Source organism: Carassius carassius, chromosome 10, assembly GCF_963082965.1.
Source record: "Carassius carassius chromosome 10, fCarCar2.1, whole genome shotgun sequence".
In the NCBI taxonomy this organism is placed as follows: Eukaryota; Metazoa; Chordata; class Actinopteri; order Cypriniformes; family Cyprinidae; genus Carassius; species Carassius carassius.
The window spans coordinates 17,091,656-17,111,781 of NC_081764.1; the positions used below are offsets into that span (position 1 = coordinate 17,091,656).

A 20,126-nucleotide genomic window follows, 5' to 3' on the forward strand; every position below is an offset into this window, starting at 1 on the left:
CCACATTTACAGCCACGAGCAGATTCATAAATAGCAAGAAGCTGTAAAAACATCCTTTTTGTGAAATGTTTTAGTTGATGGTATTTCATCCTATCATGGAACAGCAGGACACAAATTTAACTGCACCTTGTGGAAAACCTTGTAGAATCAACAGTAATACAGAGGCCTGAAACAGCAGAGTTATAACCCCTGTTCAGGAAGAGAGTATCAAATGCACTGAGGACTTTATCCAGCTTCATCTCTGGGGAGGTGACACGCATCCCAGATTTACTGCAGGAACTGGCACCTGATGCTTCGTCCTGTCATCATCTGAATGAATATAGATGATTGCTGTTCTCCTCCTAACATGTATATTAGTTACACCTAAATGAATGAATATTGACTACCACAAAGCTGTGTGTGCTCCTGATTCCTGTTGTGTTGGCAAAGAGCTCAGTGTACTTTGGAGGTAAAACAGAGTTTGATTACCCTCCAATGCCGGATTGGATCCTCTGTTGATCTCGCAGTGTCTTCCTTTGAAGGATGGGGAGCACTCACATTTGTATTTACCGATGTAGTGGAAACATGTTCCACCATTCAGACAGGGACTGGAGGCACAAGGATCTGGCTTTCCTAAACATAAAGCATTAGATATTTTAAAACAGTTGTTTTACAGTTCTGTGTACACATGTGCACGTAGTGTGCCCTTGCATATTTATTTGTGAAAGAAAGCATGGCCATGTGTTTGTCAAAACGAGGTCAACATATGTGAAAAATCATTCATCATTACAGTAGCACTGAGAAAGAGAAACAGCTTTTCATGCATGTGCCAGGGCAAGTTGTTTTTCCCACATGTGAGGAATCCAAATGTTGAACAAACTCCAGCAAATTGGATCATTACACAAGGCCAAACAGTTGCACAACTCTGATGTGGGACAAAGTTGAGATAATGAAAATCCAGAGATGAAAAGCATTTTGGCTTTGAAGAGCTTTTTTCTTTGTGCAGTTTTATGTGTGCGGAAATGGCATTTTCCAAACATGAAGAAAAGTAGATTACACTCTTCTTCCATTTAACCAGAAAAGAGGAGAGGAAGGGTGACTAAGAACTGTAATATCCCCTGGGTGCTCCCTGTTGGCTGTGTAGGGGAATTTACAGTTAAAACCCAAGGACCAGATATGTCGCAATGAAGACCAGGAGTCAGAGATGAGTTTAATTAATAATAATAATTTTACTTGAAGAAAATAGTTTGCAATTTCATCAGCAGAAGTCAGCTTCAATACTCTCGACGGAGTTCGTAGGCCGCCCCCCCTACAACTCAAAATCAACCACAGTTATACCCTGACAGAGGATACTAATTGCGTCAATACATAAGTCAACAAAATTCTGATTGGTTCCAAAACCTAGATAAACTCTCCAAAGACGTATATCTGATACGCTGGACACTGGCAGTTGATCGTTTGTCTTGGGACTGTCTGAGCTTCTCCCTGTACAGACAGATACTAACACACATACATGGAGAACTTATCTAAAATTCAAGGCTTTCTAGCACTGGCGAGTGTCTTATCATTACGGTTGGATACACACACATAATATGTGGACATTAATCTTGAGGAAAAGAAATACAGGGTAGAACAGGATTCTTTAATATCTCATAAGCGCACATAAGGTTACACATTTCACTCTTGCCATAACTTGATTAATAGTCAAACAAGAAACCATGTAATAATATAATTAATATCAGTATGAAGGATATGGCAACTCGGCATCCACTCCTTCAGCTGAGAATTTAACATTGCACACTTAAAGCCTTTTCATGGCAAACCAAACACAAAAAACTAAGCGAATTCCAAACCAAAAGTGAAATGAATCCATGCCACTAGAATAGAGGATGCAACATTAACGTACATTTTACTAAAAGTATTAAGTAAACCAATCATTTAGCAAACCCGAACTGTACAAACTGGCAACATCACATTAGCACTACTTAATGCTCTGATATTGCTTCTGCAGTGGTACTAGACACTTGATTCAAAACTCTGGAACATTTCGTAGTTGGACAAAGAACAATTAATTTACCAAAATAACAACAACACTGCTTTGTTGGCAGGCAGATGTATAACTGGTTTGAATAGCTCAATACAAAAACATTGTTCCTATTCAAAATTTTCCCCTTATGCTTATCAAACGAATATGACTCTTTAAACAACATAATCGAAATTTCCTTCACACGTTTATATTCACACCAGAAAACCACATATTGCAAGAAAATTGTCTTGACACTAAACACATACCCACTTCACAGTGCTTCCCTGTGAAACGGAAGGGACAGACACATCGGTAGCTGTCAGCTTCTTCTTTGCAAGAGCCTCCATTTCGACAGGGACTAGAGGCACAGATACTTAATCTGACTGAGAAAAAAAAAAAAACGGAAGAATGCTGTATGTACCAACAAGTAAGTAAAATTACTTGTGCAAAATGGATATATGGTGCATTAAACAACATGATGCACAATGATTGAACTTCAGTGGATGTTACTACCACTTAATATGTAAGCATGCAAGGACAAAATGTTAACACGGATAGCAGATGTAACATACCTATTTCACAATGCTTTCCTCTGTAGCCGTACTTGCACTCACAAATGTAGCCTCCATCTCTCTCATAGCAATAGCCTCCATTCTGACACGGTGAGGAATCACAGGCCGATCGGGGCTGTACTGAAACACACACACACCCTTCACCACGATCCTTCACAGCAGGTCATTGTCTTTTAACGATCACTAGTTACTTTTATTATGTGTTGGAATGATTTCATTTAAATGCACACCATAGCATAGATCCTCTGTGTATTTCATTAGCCAAGTTGAAACATTATCTTCACGTTTTCAACATTTATTAATCTTTCTTTTCTCATTTATTTAATATGAGGCCTTAGTTGCTTTGAGGACCTTTGCCATCCTGACAACCTGGCACAGTATTTGTTCATTTGTCATGGAGACCATGCTTAGCAAATGGTTTCAAGGTTCTCCAAGGCTCTTACCATATGGGTAGAAGTCCTTGTGATCAAAGTCAACTCCAGTTTGGCAGGTGCAGAGGTACGTGCCACCATACTCTAAGCATGGACCTCCATCCGGACACGGTCTGTTGTTACTACAGGGGGTTTGTGTTACCTCTTAAGAGTAAAACAAAAAATAACAGATATTAATTGTTATACAAATATGTGTGCAGTACTAGTACTTCTGAAATATTTTTGTTGAATAAAGGTTGCCCACACTCTTTAGATGGATACAGTTTTCTCTGGTAATCAATAAAGCATGTACCTTTTGACTGACAGACAGGTGAATTTTCAAAACTAAATAATTTAGTACAGTATAATTGCAAACTGTTTCACCGTTAGCTAACTGTACATAGTACAGAGAAACCACCACTTTAGTGGTGGAACAGCTTTGGTGACAGAACAGTGCCTCTATAGTCACTTGTCAATTACTTGTGTTATCGGACATGTAGCTGATTTGTAATGCTGAGTGTTTGTCCTGAAGATGAAAAAGCACTTCATGAATTTAGAACTTTTTTTTCTACCATCATTTCAAGTAGTCTTTAAACAGTAGAAGCAAGAGAAGCTATTTTATCAGATATCAGATATTAGCATTATTGTCCTAAAAATAAACTGCATATATAAAAGGACATTCCATACCTTTAGTTTGATAAAGTCTTTGAAAAAAAGAAAAAAACTATTCTGTATTTGTTTGCAGTTAATACATACCAAGCTGACAGTAGAGTCCAGTGAAGCCTGTTGGACATTCACAGGTGCCATTCACATCAACACAAAGCCCTCCATTCTGACAGGGACACTCCTCTGTAGGGATTTAGGTGTGATGTAAAGAGAGTAGAAAGAGACAGATAAAGAGACACTTTTGGAAAAAGGTCAGCATTTCTGGATAAGTAATCATTCAAATCATTGTAATATGTTACTCTTACTTCACATCAGTCAAACGTGTAAATTCAGTTGAAGCACATGTGGGAATGTTACATTGTGTGTAGTAGTTTAGAATTTAGTTTAGTGGTGGGATTTGTTGTACTGTTGTACTTTATTCCCAACATTTTCCCAAAGAGTTCAGTGTTCTTGATGACTGTAAGTCAGTATTCTATAAAGCTTTCTGTACGGTAAGACGGTTTATTTTCACAGGTCAAACAGTGGATCAAAGTAACTTGCTGTATCATTGTTACATTAATTCCTTTAAAACTCCAGGGGCCTTTGGATGAGGGTGTTTTTTTTTTGTTTATTTATTTATTTTTGATAAATTGATAATATGTAACATGTTTTGGATCAAATCGGGTGACTCAGGGGTAATTAATATGTTGCTAATTCGCTGAAGCCATTTTCATTTGTTGTTTCATAAGGTCGGTTTCTTTGATCTCAGTGTCCAATTAGACACTCCTATGCCTGTGAGCCTCTACCTTCTCTTTTTGAGAGATCTGCATGACTTTTTCCACTACACATTCCAAGTAAGCCAGAAAGGAAGGTATTCTGGAGATTTAGGAGAGTCTATGTAAGAGTTGATGGTTATTTCAGCTCCAGGTGGAAGAGTAGGAAGAATTTGCTATAGTTCACAATGTACTTTTAAATCTATAGGGCCACAAAGTGTTCAGTGTACACAGTGACCCAGGGAGCAGGGATCACTCTGACTGAATTGATGAAATAAGATAAAGCAGAATATAAGGATGTTGAACCTCATATCATCTTCATAACTTGAGTCTTTGAAGATTTGTGGTTGGATGTTAGAGCATCCAAACAAATCTCACCTGCTTTGTTGCAGGGAAGTGAATTCCAAACATTAGGACTGTCTCATAAAACAGAGGCCCTTTAAAGTCTAGACAAGAGCCCTTCCTCTTGTTGGTAAAGTAGTAAAAAAGTGCCATAAAACAATTATTTACAACATCAAGCAACATGCTGCAAGGTCTGAGCCAGTATACTGAGTGAGGTTGCATAGGTTTGGATAATTATGCTCATCCATCATGGCTTCATAGTCTTCCTCAGGCAGTGCTTCAAATTCCTGTGGGACAGTGGTGTCTGCCTTTTCTCCTGTGTACCATGTTCCTGCCCAATTATTTGAGAAGAGTAGCTACTATGCATTAAAGGGGTCATGAATTGAGAAATCAACTTTTGATATATAAGGGGTCATTGTACTAAACGAATATCCAGAACTGAAAACGTCCTTGTTACTGCAATAAAAGCTTTTATTGACACCAGACCCTTTGAATGCCAGATCCTGGAATGTGCCTACCTATGCCATAATAGACAGTTAAAGCACCACCTCCATGGAAGAATATCAATGCCTAATTCTGTAGCCCCGCCCACTGAATCACCCAAATTCACCCTGATTCCAACACAGTCGCTGCATACCTTCCTTCGGATTCAAATATTAGGAATGCATTGTTGAACTTAATGAAGTTTCAGCTCACGTGAGTAAAACATTGAGCATTCATTCACCACAGATTCCCTTGTAAACAAGACACAGGTGGACACTGGATTTGCAGAGTGACTGAGATCAAAAAAGCAATGCTGTACTGTTTATATTAGATCCGACAGAAATGGCACAGCACACTTATTTGAGTAAAAAATATTTGTAGCCTCGTGTCACTATTGCTTTGTTAGAGATCGCTTGATATGTCCTGTTTATGTGTCCATGTCGAACCAAAGTCAAAAAAGGCTCCAACTATAAAGGATGTAGCTTGTCAAACAGACACACAGTTAGTTAGTTTACTAAGTTTACAAGGCAAAATTATTATCCAATCAGAGAAGTGGACGTTTACTTCCAAGTCTCCAATGTGGCGCGCCCATAAAAACCGAGCGTTTCTCGAGCCGGCCACAAAACCAGGGTAGAAAATAGCCTATTACTTGATTTTGATGATTTTGAATGTAAAAACCACGCAAACATCATAATTGGACCTCAGACAATGGTATAAAATAATTAAATAAGCCAGTACCTTCACAATCATCACCGTAATAACCTGGGGTGCAGGTGCAGTTGTAGTTTCCAGAGCCAATGTACTCGCAGATTCGATGATTTTCACAACTCTCTCCATCGCAGGGCACTGTAAGTGAAATATTACATGCAGTAGGTGTAATGATCTTTTAAAAATAAGAAAGGGAGGTAAAGCTTAGCAGGAACTTGAAGAACATTTACATACCTGTCTGATTTGCAGCATCAGTAATAGAGGAATTTTCCATGAAAAGTAACTCTGTAAAGGGTAGGGTAAAATAAAATATTTTATAGTATATTCTGTGGGTATTACTTGGGCAGCATGATCTAATACATTAACAAAACAATTTAATAAGTGATATCTCATAAATGAAATTAAGGCAAACCCATGAAACTGCAACCAAATCACATTGCAAAAAAAAATCTTTAAGAGGCTGGTCTAGCCACTTCAACCTCAGACAAGAGTTGACCAAGCATCTGATAACAATGCAGTTGAAAAATGTTACAGCTAGCCAAATATAAAGTGGAAAGTAGGTGGCTGGCTGTGTATACATCTTCTATCATTAAACATGTTTCCCGTTGCAAAGGGAAACAAAAACAAAGATTGGATAATGTGTTGGCTGTCATTTATAAAGTGTTATGGTGGGTTGAACTCAAGAGTAAAAGCACACCTGTCTCACAGTGGCTTCCAGTGAAGTTTGCTGTACAGGTGCAGGTGTAGTTATTCACCAGGTCTTCACACACACCTCCATTTAAACATGGCATGGATGCACATTCATTAATATCTGGATTCCAAAACATAAGATTACTGTCAGTGTAGAGAATAATTTGTCAGTGTGAGAAAGCCAATCCTTAGAGCAGCTTGGTTTTGAATTAGGCAATATCTTAAGATGTGAAGATGTATGAAAGTTCAAGCAGGTGTATGGTTTCATTGACCGGGTGTCTAGTATTAACAGTAATCTGGTCTAATGTTGAAACAAGGGTTCAATATATGCAAAGGCCAGAGGTTCATTTCCAGAGTACTTCCCAACTGGGCTTGCATTTCATCTGTAACCTCAATTGTGGGAAGCCCAATTTGTTAAGCACAGGAATCATGTCAGTGTTTTTTCATAAAAAGTCATATATAGGTCTGTTCAGAGAACTCTGAATATTTGGAACAGAAATCCTGACCCAAAATGAAAATACAGGGAAAGAAATCAAAGTAACTGCTAATATATTTCCATTTACTAGCTGCCCTTAAAAGTATTGTACTATAGCAGTCTTCATGAAGTCAGTCTAGATAACACCATCTGTCAAATGAATAAGTGCAGCCTAATGTGGAAAATAGGAAATGTTCCCTGGAGAAAGTCATGGCCTTTCAGTGACACTCCCAATATCCATACTCACTTGACTCGCATAGGAACCCAGTGTAACCTGCTTGGCACATGCAGGTGAAGTTGCCAAAACCCTGTATGCACTGTGCTCCATTGAGGCATGGGGTCTCTTGGCACTCGTCTATGTCTGTAGGCAATAAACACACACACACACACACACACACACACACACACACACACACACACACACACTGGATATTTATTCAGCTGATTAATATATCCTCCACACCGTTCCCCTCACTCTGAAACTATGCACTTCTGGCTGTGAAAGGTATTAGAGGTTTGATACATCTCTGCAGGCTGAACTGTGGGAACGAGAAGGATGTTGAAGCCAGCAGAGTGCTAAGGGAGGAGGGGATGACAAAATCAGTGAGGACAGAGGCCACAGCACGAAAATAAGTGCTTACTGAGTTCAAAACTCACATCCATTTTCACATACTATTTTAGTCCTCATTGGACAAATTTTGAGAAAAAACCCACATTGGACCTTGTAGAAATGCAATATTGATATTAGAGATTTTTTTTCTTTTCCTGAGCTTACATACAATGCATAATTTAAATTGGAGTCCAATAATTGAAGAATTGGGTATTTACCTGTTTCACATGTTGTCCCTATGAATCCCATTGGACACAGGCAGATGAAGTGGTTGATCTTGTCCACGCATGTGCCTCCATTCTGACAGGGGTATGATGAGCACTCATCAACTTCTATTGAAACACACAAAAGAGCAACAAATATTACATGTGACTTGTATTAGATGTGCACACAGGACTGGCATGAGGGAATCCTAAAGAAGCATGGGGTGGAGGAAAAGGTAATGATTTGACCACAACAAAACATTGGATAGACTCTACTCTATGCATATTACATACAGATGTGACCAGGGGAAATTCTGTCCCTTAGGTTGTCCCCCTGGTTTGCAGAGTGGAATTCTGCTTTTATAAGCTGACTTTCTCTTTCCTGGCAAGGACAAACACAGAGGATGAGTACAGGTTGTGAGGGATGGAAGGATTTCATCATTGGTTTACCTATCTGGCACCTGCGACCAGTGAAGCCAGCCAAACACGAGCAAGTGAAAGAGGGATTTCCAGTGATGCAGTCATCAATGCAACGGCCACCATTTTCACAGGGCCTTAAGTTAGCACAGACCGACGCTGAGGAGGACAATGGAAAAGTATCTAAGCAGACTTATATTTTCCTATATGTACTGTCCATAATGTTTTCTAATTTGTTGGATACGCTGGTGTTTTCCCCCTTTCCTTTGGTGTTTTACCTGAGTCATTGCAGCTGCCCACTTGCACCTGAGAATCATCAATGCGAAAGACCCAACGACCAGGATAGCCCACATTTGTGGTGGTTTCAACTTCAACAATATCATCTGTCCGAGAGCCTGGGATGTTGAAATAGCGCCTCCCATCACCAGCATTAAAACCTGCCTAGGAAGAGAGTGGAAGTGGGGGAGCATTCTCTCAGAGTGGATTCTTTCACATTTTAATGTCAATTAAGTCATTCCAGTCAAAATTGAAAACCAGCGTGAGTAAAGGCAATGACCTTACCTGTGCAGCTATGCCTCCCAAGCCTACTAGGTCACCACCACTGGTAGCATGCATCCCTGTTGTCCAAGACATATTGTGGTACTGGAAGATGGTGAAGGAGAGCTCACCATCTGTGATGAGAACTACTTGAAATGAATTGACCTTTAGAGAAGTGCAGAGAACAAGTCAGTTGCCACAACCAGTATTCATAATTTTCATTTACTTATAATTTTACTCTCATTTACTTATCAGAAATTCTCAACATTGGCCCTTGAGGTCCACCGACCTTCAGAGTTAAATTTTTAACAAGGATAAACTCTGCTAGACAGTGGACCTTGAGGGTCAGACCTGAGAAACCCTGTGTTAGATGTTCTTTTAGAGGAAAAATAATAAAAATGCCACTGGTTTTGTTAGTTTAAAGGAAATAAACTTGGTACCGGAGTTATTGAGCTTCCACCAAAAAATGTGACTTGATGCCAGGTAGCAATCAGCACCCATGTAGTGACAAACATAGGGAACTCAGTGAAGTAATGATTAATGTCTGCAGTGGCTCTTCTCAGGATGGTAGGATCTTTGCTTTCTCGATAGAAAACTTTTCCTGCCCGTCGGTTGTCTACATCTGCCCAGAATGGAGCCACTACCCTGCGGTCTCCAGCAATAGGGAAAGCTACTGGGGTGAACTGGGACACCTCCCTCAGGAAAGACACCAGGCCATTGTTGTTAACCTTGAAGATACAGAAAAGAAGAACAAGTACAAGTGCAGGGTTAGCAGAGTCAGAACACAAAGGTTCCCTTCAGCACACCTTCCTGGCACTCATTCCCAGATTCCACTGCTGAAGCTTTAATACACTATGAGTTGCATGTTTGGACGTTCACTTTCTGAGTTTCAAAAATAACATATTTCATTTCCATGAAATTCTTTACACACACAAGTATACCTGACGACAGAGACTGGGTTGGTTCACTCAGGAGTAATGCATGGAAAGAAGTTATAGACCAAAAAAAATTGGATGATTTTACAAAAAGTAAAAGTAGGCACATTCTAACACACCTGCCCTGGCTCTTGTCCACTAGAAGTTGTTTTAGAGGGCAAGGTCTTTATAACTGCCTCTAAAGTAATCACAGAGCCCAACCCTTAATTTGCTGACCACTGGCTTTGCTCTGTTGACTGAGTCTACTCTTTTGGTGAACTTCCAGCCAGGTTGATATAGAAGAAACCTTAGAGTATTCACAGGGGCACAGTTTTATCCATCTGAAATGAATATGAATGCAAATTCACTAAACAGGCCAACAGGGGTGTGTGAAATTATTCCATAGCTTTCTGCTTCATCATTTAAGTGTAGGTTTTGCAACCAAACTTTCCTCAATAGTTCACCATTTACATTTATTAATTTTATCCAAAGAGACTTAAAAGCAGGGAATACATCAAGCTATTAATCTTAAAGAGGCAAATAGACACAGGAAGTGCTCGTCATATCAAGTTTCATGCATTGTTCAAATAAGTACGAGCTAAACAGAAAAAGATGAAAGAAAAGAGAAAAGTCAGATAGTGACGAAAGAGGTGAGTTTTCAGCTGTCGCTTGAAGAATGTCAGGGAATCAGCATTCCAGATAGGGGTTGGAAGATCATTCCACCAGCCAGGACCGGTAAACGAAAACATTCTGGAAAGTGATTTTGTGACTTTTTGTAATGGTTCCATGAGGTGTCACTCACTAGCGGATCTCAGACTTCTAGAGGGAATGTAGATTCGTAAGAGTGAGTGGATGTAGGCAAGTGCTGAGCCTGAGGCTGTTCCATATGCAAGCATCAGTGTTTTAAACTTGATGTGAGCTGTAACCGGCAGCCAGTGCAGGGAGATAAAGAGAGGTGTGACGTGGGCTCTTTTGGGCTTATTAAAGACCAGTAGTGTCGCTACATTCTGAAACATTTGTAAAGGTTTGACTGTGCATGATGGATTTCCAGCCAGAAGAGCATTGCAGTAGTCTAGAAATGACAAGGGCCTGGACATAAAAAGTTGTGCAGCATGCGCTGTTAGAAAGGGCCTGATCTTTCTGATGTTATGCAATCAAATATAGAACCTGCGAGATCTAACAGTTTTTGCAATGTGGTCTTTGAAAGTCAGCTGATCATCAAAGATTGATCTTTGATCATTTCTGACCGAACTTGATGGGATAATTGTTGATGAACCTTACTGGATTGTGAAGTCATGTTGTAGATTTGGAGTGGCCTGGAAGAAAAGAAGCTCAGTCTTTGCCAGGTTGACCTGGAGGTGATATTCTTTCATCCATGCTGAAATGTCCGCCAGGCAACCTGAAATCTGTACAGCTACCGTTGGATCATCTGGTTGAAATGAGAGATAGAGCTGTTTTTCATTAGCATAGCAATGGTAGGATAAACCATGTGCCTGTATTTTGGGTCCCAGTAATGTAGTGTGTATGGAGAAGAGGAGGGGTCAAAGAACTGATTCCTGAGGGACCCCAGTGACCAGTTGATGTGCTTTGGATACCTCCCCAGCTCAGGCCACCCTGCAAAACCTACCAGTGAGATTCAAACAAGCGAAGTGGAATCCCTGTGATGCCCAGTGATGAGAGAAGATGAAGAAAATCAGATAATCAGGGGTTAGAAGGGTTAGCCCATGCTGGACTGGAGAGGACATATATTGTCTAGACAAGAAGTTAAAGTAAAGCATAAAGTGTCAGTTGCTGCATTTGCGACAGGAGAAATTGGTAGGTGAGGGAAGAGAGGAAGACACTCCAGAGGAAAGATAGGAGGGTGAAATGGAGCGCAAGTTTCATCTAAAAGTAACAGGTAGAGAGGTTGGTCGCACACAGGTAGGAAAATGTAGGTTAAATGTAATAAATAAGTGGTCAGAGATGTGTAGGGTTTTTTACCAAAATATTTCTCCTGTGAACAGACTGAAAATGTTAAATCCTTTCTAAATTCATAACTTCTGCCCCATGTCAGATTGTCACAGCACAGAGCAACAATGGTAATGTGTGTCTAATGCTAACTTATGATTGTCAGTTTGCACCTGTACAGTCACACCCCTCTCCAGGTGTTCGTTCCCTAGTGCCAACTTCCCTATCCCTTCATTTCACTCATCTATACCCAGTTTTGGCAGCAGCAACAGCAACACAGGCAATGTCAGACACATGGCCTTTCTTCTCCCCTGCCCATGCGTATGGAAACCATAATTCTGGGGCCTTTGCTATAAAAAAAGTAGAAGAAGTTTAGTTTGGCCTGACTCAGGTGCTTGGTTAATTGGCCAACCTCTGCATCAGTGTGCTGTGGCAAAAGTGTGGTTAACTTGGAGAAGCAGCAGGGCCACAACTCTAGGGCCATTGAAAAGAGCCCTGTGAGAGCAGGAGAATGAAAGAAAAGACAAAGAGAGAAAAGCGGGAGAGGTGGAAAGATGGAGGGATGGAAAGTGCAAGCACAGTTCACTGACAGATACAAACCCTTGAAAGGAACCAAAGTGTGATTTAGAGTAAATGTTTTACAGATGACCAAAACACTTGAGAATGGGCTCTAGTACTAAACCGTTGCATGCTAATGATATAAGCATTAAACTGGGAAAAGAGACTTGTACAGCCAATAGGGACAGCAGTGTTTTGACCAACGCAGGCAATGAAGTGCTAGTAGCAACTGAGGTAATGAATGGAAATTGCTTACCTTGCTGCTAAATTAGCAGCGGAAATCTCACTAAGCACTACATTAGCAGTTATTCTCTGGTGATGTAATATGTCCTGGCATTTGTTCTGATCTATTTTCAGCATTTGGAAGAGGTTAAACTTGCTGCTTTTCTTCCATCTGTCACGTTCGGGATACAAGGAGACACGATGAGAGAACCAAATGCGAGTACGTCTTTACGGTTCCCTTTTAAGTTTCGGTTCCTTGCCGCTGTTGCCTCTGGCTTGCTTAGTTGGGGACACTTCATCTACAGCGATATCGTTGACTTGATTGCAAATAAATGCACAGACACTATTTAACTGAACAGAGATGACATAACTGAATTCAATGATGAACTGCCTTTAACTCTCATTTTTGCATTATTGACACTGTTTTCCTAATGAATGTTGTTCAGTTGCTTTGACGCAATGTATTTTGTTTAAAGCGCTATATAAATAAAGGTGACTTTGACTTTGACTTTGACAATACCCCCCCTCTACAGAGCGGCTCCCAGATGCTCCACGACAAGACTACAAAACAGAGAGCAGGAGGGTGGCGGACAGGTGGAGGCTCAGGGGGAGGGACGGAGGGCCAAAATAAATAAAAATTGGGAAACCAGAGACCAGAGGAACATGAAAATGGGGAACAGACACCAGAAGTGCAAACCTAAACCAGGGAGATAAGGAGGGAGGTGGACTGGAGGAGGTTCAGGGGGAGGGACGGAGGGCCAGGCTAACAGAGAGGAACAGGGACAGGAGTGAACACAAAAACAAAAAGCAAAAAACAACATGAAGCCCCCCAGGGCGGAGCAGAGGACCACCACAGCCGTATGGTCAAGAATGAAGCCCCCCAGGGCGGAGCAGAAGACCACCACAGCCGTATGGTCAGGAATGAAGTCCCCCAGGGCGGAGCAGAAGACCACCACAACCGTGTGGTCGGGACGGAGGCCCCCAAGGGCGGAGCAGAAGACCACCACCACCGTGTGGTCAGGGCGGAAGCCCCCCGGGGCAGAGCATAAGACCACCACATCCATGCGGCCGGACCAACAGGAGGACGAGTCTGGTTGGGCAAGTCTGAAACAAAGAATCTGAACAACTTAAGAGTAGCCTCCGTGGCCACAACAGGATCAGTCGGATGCTCATAGAGTTCGTCTTGGACCTGACGAGGTTCTGGAAGTCCCGCAGAGGCATGGAGAGATTCCGGTAATCCAGCCGAGACGAGGAGAGGCTCCAGTAATTCGGCAGAGACAAGGAGAGGCTCTGGTAATCCCATGGTGTTTAGATTTGATTCCAGAAGTGTCAGGAGAAAGCAGGCTGGATTCAGATGCGGGTAAACTCAAGGCTTTATTTAAGCAGAGGAGGCAGAGAAGATGAGTCACGTTTCACAGGTTTCACTCGTAATGAGAGGATGAGAAGCAGATGAGTCAAAGCAGATGAGTAATGTTCCACAGTAGTACGTATAACCGCCGAGACCGGAGGGATGACAGCTGGAAGCTACTAGGAGCTCTCCATGAGCACGTGACTCAACTCTGGAGGGTCCATGAGCACCTGACTCGACTCTGGAGGGTCCACGAGCACCTGACTCGACTCTGGAGGGTCAATAGGAACCTGACTCAACTCTGGGGGGTCAGCTGTGGCTGTCATCCTGTGCAGCGGCGCTGGGCAAGCAGCCATCTTGGGCCATGACTCTGGACAGGCGGCCATCTTGTGCTGTGGTGCTGGGATGGTGACCATCGTGTGCTGTGGCGCTGAGCTGGCGGCCATCTTGTGCTGTGGTACTGGGCTGGCGGCCATTTCGTGCTGTGGCGCTGGATTGGCGGCCATCTTGGGCCATGACTCTGGACGGGCGGCCATCTTAGGCCGTGGCTCTGGACCAGTGGCCATCTTGGGCATTGGCGCTGGGTTAGCGGCCATCTTGTGCTGTGGTGCTGTGGTGCTGGGCTGGCGACCACCTGGTGCTGTGGCGCTGGGCTGGCAGCCATCTTGGGCTGTGGTGCTGGCTCAGCAGCCGTGACGTGAACAGTTTTGGGAATCTCTAGGATCTTTGACAGCATGGAGAAATAATCCAAAAACGTGTCAGCGGCCATCTTGGGCGTTGGCGCTGAGCTGGCGGCCATCTTGCACTGTGGCGCTGGACTGGTGACCACTTTGTGCTGTGGCGTTGTGCTGGCGTCCATCCTACCTCGTGGCGCTGGACTAGCAGCCATCATGGGCAGTGGCGCCACCATGGCGGACACGTGCTTCTTCTCCCCTCTCCGTCCGTCATGGTGAGACGGTGGCTCTGATCCTTCCCACATGAGCCCCGGGTCGAAGGGAGGCCATGGTTGAAAGCGATGCTTAGCCTCCTCTCGACCGCTCCTTCCTCGGCGACCTCCCCTGGTTCCCCGGAAAACCACCAGGCGAGTTCCCTCAAAACCATTCCTCTCCCGCTCTGTGGCTGGGGAGGAGACATAAGCAGACATACCGCTGGTTCTTTGTGTGACGGAGTCCTTCTGTCACGTTCGGGATACAAGGAGACACGATGAGAGAACCAAATGCGAGTACGTCTTTATTAAAGGGGCAATCCAAAGAATAAACAGTCCAGGCCGGGGTCGATACCAAACAAAACCAAACATAAACAAACAAGGACAAAAGGCAAGAGCACAACAAGAGACGGACGTGAATAAACAAGGACTCCGTGACACATACCAAGACAGACCGGGTATAAATACACAGGGAGAGACAAACGCTAATGGGGAATTGACAGAGTGTAATGATTGATAACCAGTGACAGCTGGGTGCAATGATTTAGGCAGAGATGTGAGGAATGTGGTTAATGAAGTGACAGACACCGTGGGGAAGGAGGACATCTAGTGGATACCCAAGGAACACAACCCAGACACTGTGACACCATCTCCTAATAACTTATTAAAATAGGATGGAGTAATTGGATCTAACCACAGACTAAAAGTGAACAAGAACAATCATATCCTACTTTAAACAGGTAAGCTATCTGTTATATAAAATTCAGTCAGGTGTAAATTGTAAAACTTTGGTGGGGGGGCTTTGATGAAGTGGATAACATGCGTAAACATGTTATCACCAATTACAAATTAATTGATAAGTATATAAGTAAAGCAATGTTTTTATTTGTTTATTTTGTTCTATTTGTTGTTTTAATACATTTTTAGGTATACAAGGTGACACTTTTGTGTAAAAGTTATTTTTGGGTTATTCTTCACCAGATATATCACACATTTTCTTAGGATGGTTTTCATTTTAATACTAAAACAAATGTTCACCTGGGGGAAAGGATGCCAAAACAAATCCCTTCATAAAAAGGTGACCTAAGATTAGCTTGGTGAAACATATTCTTTATACGGGAGCTTTTACTTGCTCTTAGTAGTACATTGAGGAAACATCTTAAATTGATGTGTTTGTATAGTTCAAAGATTTTCATATTGTCTTCTTAATGATTAAAATTAGATAGTTTTCTTCTAGAAAGACAAAAACGTTCAGGTGGAGAAAAAAACTTTTTTTTTTCTTTACCTTGACATGTTACGACTGCAACCTGCAGTCTTCCTCAGAAGCGTCATCTGACAGCTGTGACGTGTCGTTTATCAGCTGTTATTTTCTGGGTGTGGCCAACCCGGCGGACAGGTCTCTGGAGGATGGTGTTCCATGTGTGTGAGAGCATGTAGGCTCCCTCATCCCGGTTGATGGTATCCTTGGCCCGCTTCCTGATTTCAATTGCCTCCTTTATCCATCTTTTGTATCGGTTTGGTTCTGATCTGATGATGTGTCCGTTGTCCTAGTCCATAATGTGGTTATTTCGTTTGCAATGATCTGATATAGCTGATTTTAGTTGTTCCTGTTGCGCTTTTTCCTTTTGAGTTCTAGTGAGTCGTCCTGTTGTTTCTTTTTCACATTCTTTCTGATGTTCTTTCTTTCTTGTGTTGAATGACCTGCCTGTTTCTCCTACGTATGTTTTATTGCATGATTTGCATGGTATCTCGTATATGACATTACATTTTTTGTCTTGCTCTATTTTGTCCTTGGGGTGTTCCAGTAACTGCCTTAACTTTGTGTATGGTTTTACTACTGTGTTTATGTTGTATTTTCTCATTGCCCGCTGTAATGGTTCTGTTATGCCTCTGATATATGGTAGGGTTACTATGTCCTTGTTTCCGGTTTCAGGTTTCGGTTTGGCTTTTGTTTTTGATTTGGTTTGCTTGTTTGCGACTTGTTCTTTTCCTTTGTTTATGGCCCATATCTGATATTTGCAGCGTGCAAGTGCATGTCTGATATGTTTTTCCTCTTTCTGTTTGTCTTTTTCCTCCGTAATGAAACTAGTCCATTCATAAAGTTGTAGTGTTCTCACTACTGATAATTTATGCGCCGTGGGATGTTCAGATGTCCAGAGTAGATATTGGTCAGTGTGTGTTGGTTTCCTGTAGACTGTTATTTTGATACTGTCATCATCTCTGTGGTGGATCTTTAAATCTAAAAAAGCTATGGTTCTGTTGCATTCTTCCTCATGTGTGAATTTTATGTTTCCGGTGGGGTCAATACTGTTTAGGTGGTCAGTGAGTTCCTGTGTATGTCCGTTTTTTATTTTTTCCAGTATGTCGTCTACATAATGTTTCCAGAGGGTTGGTCTGCAATGCGATGGTGCTGTGGCTATGGCTGTGGTTTCCAAGTCCTCCATGAAAAAACTGCTCATTATGGCTGATAGTGGGTCCCCCATGGCGAATCCCTATATACGAACACACATGGAACACCATCCTCCAGAGACCATCGAGCGACGGGGGGGCAGGGCGTGGCCAGCCCGGCGGAACTGTCAGGTCCGCCGGGTTGGCCACACCCAGAAAATAACAGCTGATAAACGACACGTCACAGCTGTCAGATGACGCTTCTGAGGAAGACTGCAGGTTGCAGTCGAAACATGTCAAGGTAAAGAAAAAAAAAATTTTCTCCACCTGAACGTTTTTGTCTTTCTAGAAGAAAACTATCTAATTTTTTGGATGTGTTTGTATGTTTGACCTTTGCTCCTCTAGCTCCATGCCCTTGTCCAGTTTTGGTGGGTTTTGTTATCGTTATTGGCATTCCACAGAGTGCCAAACTATGACCCTCGTTATGGCACTGCACTCATTCATGTCTTAATAATAATATACAAGGATTTTCACAATTCTTGGAAAAACAACTTAAGCCCATGAAAATTAATTTCAGTGGCTGCCCTATTGAATTAAGTCCAAATATTAGCTCAGAGCTTAGCAAAACATATGACTTATCTTGACATAAAGCATAATATGATAAGCTAGCAAGCTCCTAACAAAATCACACATATGTCCTCGCACACTTAGCTAATATTTGGGCTACTTAAGTGGAAAGGAGGAGGAGGAGAGGAGTAAAGAGGATAGAGAGAGAAAGAGATAAAGAGAAAAATCCCTCAAGGTTAAAGATTCCCTTTCTATAGTTGCGCAAACATGAAGTGTTGAATTGCTCAGGATGAGCTTTAGCAGATGTGCTCTCAGTGTGCCGTGCAACCTCAAATCTTTCTGTCCCCATCATTTTCCCTATACTGGTTTTTATTCAACTGTTGGATGAACAATTCTATGCCTAAAACAATTAAAAACAGTTTTTATAGCTTCACATACAAACAACTTGTTGGGAGGTTTCTTAACTTGAGGTCCCAGTTTGGTGTTCTGTTCCCCATCACAACTTACACCAATTTTATTCAAAATAATTTCAAACATTTTTTTTGCATTTGTAATAACTAAAATATATAAAATAAATAAAATGTGTTTTTGCATAATTCTTGAAGAGTTTGATTGACAGCAGTGTTAGCCAATTGTTTTCCAGGCTGTTAAGGACATGTCACGCATGTAAATGTTAGAAAAACAGTGGCAATGCATAATTCTGTAAAAAAAAACAAAAAAACAAAACAAAAAGACTTAACAACTCACACTGATGAGGAAGAAAGTCCATCCATCAATCCACGAGAAACGGTAAGACTTTCAGTTCAACGCGTGCACCGGTTCATTCCGTAAAGCCAGGAAACACTACTGTCAGACTGATTATGAATGTCATTTGAGCTCAGTCAGTGTTTTCAGTCAGTGTTCAAAGTCATTTGGTGTGTGGTGTCTAAAATATTTAAAACCAGCTGTTGCCAGTTGTCCAAATTTTTTTTATAAGCATTATCAATTTTGTGACTGACGCTGGCGATTAACTGCACCTGTTTCCTAATTTGTAGGCCTATTAATTTAATTAACAAATTAACAAAAGATAAAAAAAATCACAAACATGACATTTCTGAAAAAAATAATTGTATACACTTTAGTTAATCTAATTTGGCATTTTCAGTTAATGTAGGCCTGTTACATCCACTGATTATTAGGTCTATTAATATTATAAAGTTTCTTTTATTATTAAATATATATTACAATTAATTTGCCTTGCAATAATTTCATAGTGCATCACCGCAAAACTGACTAGCTGCAAGGACAATAAAGATTAGGCTAGCTTACTCCTCATTGAAAATGTTTTTAAAAAGGTTAAAACAGGTTTATTACAATGAATTCTAGGTCTATAGTTCTATAATTAAAATTAACACTGCAATCATCAAAGAAAAAGCTTTATTTCAAGCACCGACTTGTATTGAAATGTATTTATTTAGTTTTCCCACTAGCCTATGTTGGGGCCACAAGAGAAATATTAAGGGAGTAAATTAAAACATTTAGCTATATACCATTATCAGCATATGAAGGACCCTGCGTTCCATTTGGAAGGGTCCATCCCTATGCCCTAATCGCTTTAAAGGATTTACCTTCTGAAGTGAGACCTTCGAAGGGTTGAAGGGTGTAGGGGACCAAACAACTGTTTCTTGAAGTGCCCTTCTGCGACATCATCACGTGCCCACACAGAGGCACCATCATCATGCAAAGAATCTGCGCAAAGGATCATGGGAGTCCAAAGTGTCCATCAGTTGTACCCTTCGAAATCCTTCATTCCAAAGGGCCCTTTGAAGTGGCCAGTTTTGAGAACTTTGGGTTGGATGACCCTTCAGTATTGCGTCCATGATTGTTTTCACTACGAAGTGCCCTTCGGAGGGTGATATTTACTGTTTGGAGCGCACCAGGAGATTCGTCTCTCATCGTCACCGTTAATGCAGCGTCAGATGCTGAGAGCGCCGTCAGTTTTAACTTTCACTTTCTAGTGAAATGACTGAGATTAAGAGGTTCACCCATAAGCGGAAATCGCGGGGGGTCTGAGGGTGGTCCCCCCCTAAAATACAATTAAAATGTGTGTATTGTAAATAATATAATGATATATAGTTAAACTAATTGTGTAAGTAGTAAAACAATACAAATGCAAATGGAGCAAAACAAAAAAGTTTTAAACATTTTGAGTTGACCCTGCTTTGCCTCACAAGTGCTTTGGTCCACTGCCTGCTCCCCTTTAACCTCACCTCACCACCGACACACACACAGTTCGGTGCGAGAAAACAACATGTTTCAGTAGTTGTGGAACTAGTCAATCTTACTTTATTCACATTAAACATCGGATGAAGTGATTATTTTCTCTTTAATATAGATGATGTTGAGTC

The 20,126-nt window shown here is 41.5% G+C and overlaps 1 protein-coding gene across 3 annotated transcripts in view; it reads right to left on the reverse strand.

Annotated features, from left to right (window-relative positions):
• LOC132151904 (sushi, nidogen and EGF-like domain-containing protein 1) overlaps window positions 1-20,126 on the reverse strand; it is a 49,558-nt gene that overhangs the window by 10,166 nt on the left and 19,266 nt on the right. For 2 of the 3 annotated variants that reach the window (XM_059560424.1, XM_059560426.1), the window contains 14 exons: window positions 9,311-9,598; window positions 8,895-9,035; window positions 8,612-8,774; window positions 8,367-8,492; window positions 7,932-8,045; window positions 7,351-7,464; window positions 6,636-6,749; window positions 6,173-6,223; window positions 5,969-6,076; window positions 3,744-3,836; window positions 3,021-3,152; window positions 2,578-2,697; window positions 2,272-2,388; window positions 469-612 (listed from right to left, as the gene is read on the reverse strand). In XM_059560424.1, coding sequence (XP_059416407.1) covers window positions 469-612; window positions 2,272-2,388; window positions 2,578-2,697; window positions 3,021-3,152; window positions 3,744-3,836; window positions 5,969-6,076; window positions 6,173-6,223; window positions 6,636-6,749; window positions 7,351-7,464; window positions 7,932-8,045; window positions 8,367-8,492; window positions 8,612-8,774; window positions 8,895-9,035; window positions 9,311-9,598 — 1,825 coding nt within the window. Of the gene's footprint in view, window positions 1-468; window positions 613-2,271; window positions 2,389-2,577; window positions 2,698-3,020; window positions 3,153-3,743; window positions 3,837-5,968; window positions 6,077-6,172; window positions 6,224-6,635; window positions 6,750-7,350; window positions 7,465-7,931; window positions 8,046-8,366; window positions 8,493-8,611; window positions 8,775-8,894; window positions 9,036-9,310; window positions 9,599-10,021; window positions 10,220-20,126 lie in introns of those variants that run through there. The other variant, XM_059560427.1, reaches the window with a different exon arrangement.